This window comes from Oryza glaberrima, chromosome 7, assembly GCF_000147395.1.
Source record: "Oryza glaberrima chromosome 7, OglaRS2, whole genome shotgun sequence".
Classification (NCBI taxonomy): domain Eukaryota; kingdom Viridiplantae; phylum Streptophyta; class Magnoliopsida; order Poales; family Poaceae; genus Oryza; species Oryza glaberrima.
Window position 1 is genome coordinate 13,760,111 of NC_068332.1, and position 9,076 is coordinate 13,769,186.

Sequence of the window (9,076 nt, forward strand, 5' to 3'; positions counted from 1 at the left end):
ATCTTCTCGCTCATCGATGGTGTCAGAAGCGCTGACGACGATGGTCGCCATCCTCACTGAGGACAGCATCCGCAGCATCCTCCGCCACCTGGCCCCCGCCGACCACCTCCGCGCCGCACTCGCCTGCCACAGTTGGCGCTACGCCGCGTCGTCCAGGACACTCTTTTGCATCCTCGTCCTCGACCCTGCCTCCCGCTCGCGCGCGCTGCTGGTGTGGCCGTCAGCACTTTGCCGCCGAAGGACATGGCGACTAGGCTTGGCAGGGAAGCCAGGGGGGAGCGGTGGGTTCGGGGGATAGCGGCCTACGTGCATGGGGGTGGCAGGCTAGGAACACCTGACAGGGAGAGGTGGTGGTGGGGAGAGGTGACACAGTCGAGGAAGGGGGCTGAGGTAGGGAGAGAGTACGGGCGGAGCAGGTGGTGTGTGGCGCCAGCGAGGTCGTGGTCGCCCCCCCATCTCTCCTCGCGTGAGATGAATAAGAGCGAGATGAAAAACTTCTGGTTCAAGGGCAAAAGTGTCCGAGATAAATTGAATTGGATGAAAAAATGATGATTTAGAAATATAAGAAACAACTAGAATGACATTGTAGAATGCCCACGATTTAAGAGTGGCATTAGAGCAAATCTCATTTTAACCATGACATTCTAAGAGCAAGTTTAATAGTATAGCCCACTGCTAGCTCTAATTTATCTATAGCCAATCTAATAGCCAATTAATATAATAGTTGCTTACTATACTATTAATATATGGCCCCACCTATCATACACACATTGCGTCTTAGAATCCGCGCTGCAGCTGGCTACAGATCTGTAGCCCACTGCTCTTATCTCTCATCTTTTATCCCATCTATTATATTATTAAAACAGCTTTGAAAGGAGGCATCACGTTCGCTGTTGGGGCTAGAAATTTCCACATTAATTGGAGAAAAAGAAAAAAAAGAAAAGAAGAGTCCAAGTAGAAATACAATTTAAAAATAGCTGAAATTCGGAATTAAAAATAAGGAATATTGAAAGAAGTTTCCATATAAGAACCTAATACGAGATTAATCAAAATTCAAAATAAAAGTTAAATAAAATCCAAAACTAGAAAAGAAAAGGAGAGTCCAAATAGGAATACAATTTAAAAATAGCTGAAATTCGGAATTAAAAATAAGGAATATTGAAAGAAGTTTTCATATAACAACCCAATACGAGATTAATCAAACTTTAAAATAAAAATAAAATAAAATCCAAATTATAAAATAAAAGGATAGTCCAAGTAGGAACACAATTTAAAAATAGCTGAAATTCGGAATTAAAAATAAGGAATATTGAAAGAAGTTTTCATATAACAACCCAATACGAGATTAATCAAACTTTAAAATAAAAATAAAATAAAATCCAAATTATAAAATAAAAGGATAGTCCAAGTAGGAACACAATTTAAAAATAGCTGAAATTCGGAATTCAAAATAAGGAATATTAAAAGAAGAGTCCATATAAGAACCCAATACGAGATTAATTAAAATTCAAAATAAAAATAAAAATAAAATCCAAAATTAGAAAAAAAATAAATAAAAGAAGAGTTCAAGTAGGAATACAATTTAAAATTAGCTGAAATTGGGAATTAAAAATAAGCAATATTAAAAGAAGAATCCATATAAGAACCCAATACGGGATTAATTAAAATTCAGAAAAAAATAATATCTATAATTAGAAAAATTAAAAGAGAGTTCATGTAGGAATACAATTTCGAAACAACTGAAATTGAAAATAAAAAATAAAAATATTAAAAGAACACAATGCGGTATTAATTAAAATTTAAAAAAAATACATTCTGAAATTAGAAAAAGAAAAATAAGATTTCAATTAGGAATACAATTTATAAATAACTAAAATTTGTGATAAAAATAAGGACTATTGAAAGAAAAGACAATCTAAAACACATGACGAGATAACTTAACTAACAGGCCTATAAAGGAGTATAGTGGTGGCTGTTGATACGACATATAAAAATTGTTAATAAAACACCAAATAGAATCCTAATGACGATTAAAAGGAGGGACGACAGGTAGGCCATGAAGCAAATGAGCAAGGCGATTGCCAGGACTTATAGAAAGTAAAAAAAAACCTCATTGATAATCATATTCTGTTTTTAAAATCTCAATGACAATAAAAAGGAGAAGCAACGGGCGGGTGTATAGGAGTATAGTTGTAGAGCCGTCGACGGTTGACGGGACTTCTAGAAAATAAAAAATGAATTCCAACGATAGTTATGTTCGATTTTTAGAATCACAATAACAATAAAGAGTAGGCGGTGGACGGGCCGTAGAGGAGCATAGTGACATCGTTTGACAGGACTTCTAAAAATTATAAAAAATGAAACCCAACAAGACAAGAAACACTAAAAACTACGAGTCCATATTTTAAAGGTTCGGAACTTCTAAAAAGTAAAAAAAAAATCCAATGATAATCATTTTCGATTTTAAAATCTCAATGACAATAAAGAAGGGAGGCAGTGGACGAGGCGTAGAGGAGTACAATGGCAAAGCCGCTGACGGTTTGGTGGGACTTCTCGAAAGTAAAAATGAACCCAAACGTTAATTATGTTCGAATTTTAAAATATCAATGACAATAAAGAGAAGAGACAATGGACGGGCCGTAGAGGAGTATAATGGCAACGTTTGATGGTACATCTAGAAATTATAAAAACGAAACCCAACGTGACAATAAACTCTGAAAACTATAAGATCCAATTTTTAAAGATTCAAAGGAGAATGAATAGAAATCGTGGTAGATCGAGCAAGCAAATAGAGAAGGAGATGACATAAGGGATATCAACTGGTGTGAGTGTGACTTTTAAAAACTATATAATTAAAAACATGGGGATGATAAGAAACACGGGGATGATAAGGTTTGGTCTTTCAAAGTCTTAAGACAATGAGATAGCTATTTAATAAATTTTAAGTAAAATCATACTTTAAAAAATATATGATTTTGTTTGGGTGCTAGCCGCGCAATTGCGCGGGCCATCCAGCTAGTTAAAATTTATTTGCAACTGGCTAATAGTCTGCTATTGTACCTGCTCTAACGAAGCTGGCTTTTAAAAATGGTAGATATGCAAATTTCTCCCCAGCGATATAATCCTGTGGGCCCACCACCCCACAGCATACGACGGGCAGGAGAAGTTGCCTGGGGACGGGACCCCGACCCCCTGGTACAGTACGGGCATACGTACTGTAAGCAGAGGGCGCTGTCCCCGCTGCCGACGCCGGCGCTGCGCCGAGAGATCGATATTGGAGTACATACTGCCGTACGTGCCGGTCGCGCAGACAGCAACGAGGCCGTTGGCGGTCCAATGAACGTCCATATCGCGAGATGGATCCCCTCCCCCCCGCCCAAAAAAAACGTAAGATTCCGCTGCCGCTGGCCCGCGCGACAGGCGAGATTCGGAGGCAAAGGGGTTTCAGCGGCCGGCAAGCGTATCCACGATGCTGCCGTGAACATTCACTCCACATGCCATCATGCCCAGCGCCCGGCACAGCCAGCTGCCTAGCCAGCGCGCGGCAGGGGAGGGGGTAACCCACGCACGCTGCACCTCGCTGTCCTCGCGCACGGCGTGCAGCAGCTAGCGGATCACCCGAAATCTCTACCAGCATCCGCCCGCGCGTGTACGTACGTACTAGTACAACCCTTCTCTGCCGCCGCCTGCCACGCTATCCCGCCGCGCTCGCTCTGCGCTCTCGTGATACGAGAGTTATACGATGCGGCCGTCCGTGGTGGATAAATAATTCGATCTATGCGTAGTACGTGAGATCCGCTGAGAGATACTATACTCGTATATCGTCTCGATCATCTGATGCTCCTCTCTGCTGCTGCTCACCGACGACGTACGGTTCTGTACCAACGTACATCACGTATATGGCCGGGAGGGAGAGGGTGAGCGCGATCCCTGTCCCGATTCGCCGAATCGGCCGGCCCTGCCTTACACCTGATACAGCGATACGCCTCGATCGTGTAGTATTGATTCATCTTCTCCTTCCGCTATATATATATATGCACACAGTTTCCGTTGCTAGGAAATCAATCACTTGGTCCATATATATATCACATCTACGTGTGATCGATTCATCCCTTGTTGAATACTTGTTGTTAACGTTGTTGATCGATGGAGATGAGGGTGCCGGCGGCGGTGACGGGAGGATGCGGATGCGGTGTCGACGGCGGCGGAGGTTGCTGCCGCGGTGGTGGCAAGCTCGCCGACTGGGAGGAGGGGAAGGATGATGAGATGAAGAGTGTCGTCGTCAAGGGCTGGACGAGGATGGCGCAAGTGGTGCCGCTGCACGACAACGCATCGGCAGAGGACGACGACGACGACGACGAAGAAGACGATGACGAAGATGATGATGATGATGACGACGAGGACGATGAGGAGGCGGCGGCGCCGCCGTACGTGATGGCCGTCGATGACAGCTCCGTCGACCGCGCCGTCATCACGGCGCTGCTCCGGCGATCCAAGTACCGCGGTAAGCACATACACCCAACACACGTGCCAACAAATTTACAGAGTTACAGGTATTAAGATTTATTTTTACATTTTTCTTTTGTTATACGTGGCAACAACCGTACACTATTCTCATCAGTTTCTCATGGCGCGTTTTAATTTTGTTGATGCAGTCACTGCCGTAGACAGTGGGAAAAGGGCGCTGGAGATATTGGGCTCGGTATCTTCTGTCATTCTTCTCCATTTTTATTCTTTTATCAAATTATTAAGCCCTAGTTTCTAAAAAAATGTTGATGTGTTTAATCAGGAACCTAATGTGAGCATGATCATCACGGACTACTGGATGCCGGAGATGACCGGGTACGACCTTCTCAAGAAGATCAAGGTAATTAATTAACACAAAACAGAACCACTGCAACTGCAAAATAAGTGGCCGAAACAGGGGCAGCACCACCAACTACTCAGCTTAAATCACCACTACAATTTACATTTCAAAACCTCAAACTATGAAAGATAAAATTAAATTATGTAAATTATACTGGTTGAATCTTAGACTTGAGAAAATTCTGACTACATCACTGTGCACAATTAATTAGCCTCTAAAAAGGCTCTAATAATATTGATATGCACGCCACATTGCGCGGCCATGTCAAAGCTTGTGAATAACAAAACGAAATCTGCAAGCAGGAATCGTCGGAGCTGAAGCAGATCCCGGTGGTGATAATGTCGTCAGAGAACGTGCCCACAAGGATCAGCAGGTGAGTGAGCCCGTCTCTTCACCGATCAAGCGTGACATTTTTTTTTTAATTCTCTTGCCAAGTGTTACCCCTGACAAAAGAAAGATGCTGTGTTTTTCTTTTTTCTCTTTTGGTTTCAGATGCTTGGAAGAAGGCGCGGAGGACTTCCTGCTCAAGCCCGTCCGACCGGCGGACATATCCCGCATAACCAGCCGGATGCTGCAGTGAACTCGACTGACCGGCGTCCGCCGCCGTGTTCGCCGGAGGCGATCTCCGGTGTCGACGGTGGCCATTTTCTCCGTGATGCATTGTAGATGTAGATGATCTTGTAGATGTAGTAAATGCTAGGCGATGAAATGTACTAGTAGACCGACAAGATCTTAGTTATGATGGTCTCTTCGGTTTGATCTGATGTTTTGAGTGATCTGTTTTCTTGTAGCTGTAGGCAGCTTGTGGTAAGCTAATGACATGTGTATTTGTCGAGTGTTCAGGTTGCACGCATGATTTTGTTCTGAAGGTAACTACTAGTACTACAAGTAGTAGTACATTAATTAGCTGACCACTTCTGTTAGACTGCTAGGACTAAGCGGTTTGTGATAGTTTTACTTATGGAAAGAAAAACTGTCACTAGTACACAGAGGAATTGTGTGTTTAATTGTCTACTTCTGTATTTAATTGTGTGTTTGGAATAGTACATACTTACATACTTCACATTTCTTCCGTTGAAGAAGCAACAAAATTAAAGAAATGAACTATGATGGCCCCCCAGTCCTGAAGCCTCATTAAAAACCTCCAAGCATTGTACTAGACCGCAGCCCCAACTCTGTTTTGGGTTGTTCAACAAAATGCAAGCCACTCAGGGGCAAGATCTGAAGATCCAATATCTCTATCATCGAGATAATCAGCAGACAAGATCTGAAGATCCAATATCTCTGTCATCGAGATAATCAGCAGAATGAATGCTTGCCACTCCGAGGCAGACAGAGCTAACCGAAACACTGAAATTCCATAGTCAGGTTCGGAGATCAGAGACATGGAATCTTTTTTCCCCGAAATATGCAAAACGTATCGAATCATAAACACATTGCTTACTCCTCGTCGTGATGACCACCAATTCGACGGCGCGGCGAGCCGGTGGCGGTGGATTCCCCAGCCGGTGATTTGTTTCGCTGCTTTGTTCTTCGGTTGCTGTCGAGCCCTTTGTTATTTTAACCGGGAAATTTTATGCACGAAGCATTGTGCATCAAGTTTGATGAATTGACTAATCTTGCATTTCTTGTCCAAACAGACATACACAAGGCATTAGCTAACTCAGATGCATTTCTATTTTTGAGTTTGAGCCACTCTTGCTTGTGTGATAGCTAACTGGGTGTCTCGAATAGCACATGTAATCTTCTTTGCAATATGCAGCAACACTTGTAAACCTCTCCAGGATTGTCCAATCCTGACGCCCAATTAGGCACCTATCGAGCATTTCAGTGCTGCAATGCAGCTCCAACTCGAGGCCGTTTCCACTGGCTTGCTCACCACTCTCTGCCAGCCTCGACAGTCACATCGGGATACAGTCCATCGTCTCATCTTCGAGGTACAGCCACTTCAACCCATTTAGATTGTTCACAAACTGCAGTGCAGGGCAGTCAGCTACATAGAGCTCTTTGATCTGATACAGTTCTGAAATGCTCGCGAGAGAGCGGCTTCCGTTGATACGTAGCGAGCCTGAAAGTTCATGAAGGTTCTCGATCTTCTTCAGTGCATGAACTCCCTGTACGCGCAGCCTCTGCATCTTGGTGGCATGCTTCAGCTGTCCAGGTAGAGCTCTGAGTTTTGTACAGTCCTTCAGTTCAAGCTGCCTCAGACAAGGGAATACCTGAAGAGAAGAACTGCATGTTGCTTGTGCTATGTGAAATGACCAGTCTCCCCAGTTAGGCATCTTCCCAATCCACAAGAACTCAAGTTTGGGAAAGGCAGTCGCTCCATGGCCATGAAACTCAGAGCCCACTGCGATGACAGAATTTGCGCGCACAATCCTAAGGAAGGTCAGATGTGGCAGCTGACCCAATGGTGGAAATTTGAGGCAGAACCTGCAATCGATAAGTTTCAACCATGTCACATTGCAGAGAGAAGATGACTCCATCCATGTTGGAAATCTTCGGCCAAAGAATCCTCTGATGAGAAGGTCCTCTAAACAACTTGCAGGAAGTAACTTCTCAAAGATTGCTTCAGTCTTTTTAACCTCTATTTCATCCCATGGGTCATGGTCACCATTTGATTTTAGAGAACATGACAGCTCTAATCTCTTCAGATGTTGTTTGGTAGCAATGATATCTACATTGTCAATTGCTGCCTTTTCCAGACTATCAATACGAAGCCATTTTAGCCGGGAGAGACTTTCTAGCTCTGTCAAGATCCACCCATGCTGCATTGTGCTGCTACTAATTGCACTACCCACTATGAACCCTTGCAAACCAGCAAGGGAATGCAGCCCTCCGATGCCACGGGGCACCAAACTTATCGGTGTTTCTTCAATTCCAAGGCGCCGTAAACTTTGAATCCGAGTGAGGTGGTGTTTGGATCCAGAGACTTAACTTTAGTCTCTATATTTAGACACTAATTTAGAGTATTAAATATAGACTATTTAGAAAACTAATTACATAAATGAAAGCTAATTCGCGAGATAAATTTTTTAAGCCTAATTAATCCATAATTAAAGAATGTTTACTGTAGCATCACATAGACTAATCATGGATTAATTAGGCTCAATAGATTCGTTTCGCGAATTAGTCCAAGATTATGGATGGGTTTTATTAATAGTCTATGTTTAATATTTATAATTAATATCTAAACATCCGATGTGATAGGGAGTTAAACGTTTTAGTCCCATCTAAACAAGGCCTGAGTGCTCTTGGCAATGCGCAATGCGCACCTCTTAACATTCAGAAACTGCAGATTCGTAAGGTGGCCGATGCTCTCCGGTAGTGCTGGCATGTCAACGTTGTCAAAGCCTAGATATCTCAAGTGCATCATATCCCCAATTGAATCAGGAAGTTTGCCGATGTTACAGTCACTGAGGAACAATGTCCGAAGACCGCAAAACTTTACCACTAGCCTACCATCAACCTTTGGGATGGCCATTAGAAACAGAGTCCGGAAACATTTTCGATCACGGGAGATTGCATTGCAGGGCACCATTGCCTTTTCTAAGTTCATCAGCGACAGTCGGCGAAGCTTGACAAGGGACGAAGAACAACCGACTGCCTGTAAATTTCCGCAGATGCTTTCCCTCCTTGACAAATGCTGTAAATCTCGGAGCATCCCAACGACGGCGACGACCTCTCCACGGCCGTCGTCGCGCATTATCTTCTCCACCAGCGCCTCCGTCGCGCTCTTGATTTCTTTTCCCACCACGTTGGTTTCCAGCAGAGGGGTGCTCGTACGTGTTCGAACCCGGCTGCCGCCGCCACCGCCACCGCGAGAGCCGCCGTCCTCCACCTTGGAGTCATCGACGGCGAGGCTCAAGAACAGCTTATCCTTGCATATCTCCTCGAATCTGCGGTTCAGGCGAGTAATCTGTGCCCCAATCTCAAGCCGAGCCTGCAGTTTTTGGAGTGACGAGACCAGATTCACCGGCGTCATCAGTGGCCGTGAGCGTGGCCGGCGTTCCGCCGGAAGGCGGTCACCGCGGCACCTGCAGAGGTCGAGCACGTCGTCGGCGTCGTAGAGGAAGTCCCTGAGCTCGTCGATCCACGCGCCGGCGGACGCCGCCTCGTGCTCGCCCGTCCGGCGTCGGCGCCGTCGCTCCGCGTCCTCAAGAACGGCACCCACGCGCTCCATCCGCCGCTGCATGCTCCGGACGTCGT

At 44.6% G+C, this 9,076-nt stretch overlaps 1 protein-coding gene across 1 annotated transcript; it reads left to right on the forward strand.

The window, feature by feature from the left end:
• Nucleotides 1-4,118: 4,118 nt before the first annotated feature.
• Nucleotides 4,119-5,810, forward strand: LOC127780030 (two-component response regulator ORR7). The gene is made up of 5 exons (XM_052306990.1): nt 4,119-4,504; nt 4,656-4,702; nt 4,790-4,867; nt 5,170-5,240; nt 5,360-5,810. Exons 1-5 carry the CDS (start codon nt 4,147-4,149, stop codon nt 5,445-5,447), a joined length of 642 nt encoding a protein of 213 aa, XP_052162950.1. The 5' UTR covers nt 4,119-4,146; the 3' UTR covers nt 5,448-5,810.
• Nucleotides 5,811-9,076: the final 3,266 nt, after the last annotated feature.

Coding starts and splice junctions, on each gene's coding strand:
- LOC127780030 (XM_052306990.1), top strand. CDS start 4,147: ATGGAGATGAGGGTGCCGGCGGCGGTGACGGGAGGATGCGGATGCGGT. Junction 4,505..4,655: donor CCGGCGATCCAAGTACCGCG/GTAAGCACATAC, acceptor TTGTTGATGCAG/TCACTGCCGTAGACAGTGGG. Junction 5,241..5,359: donor GTGCCCACAAGGATCAGCAG/GTGAGTGAGCCC, acceptor TTTTGGTTTCAG/ATGCTTGGAAGAAGGCGCGG.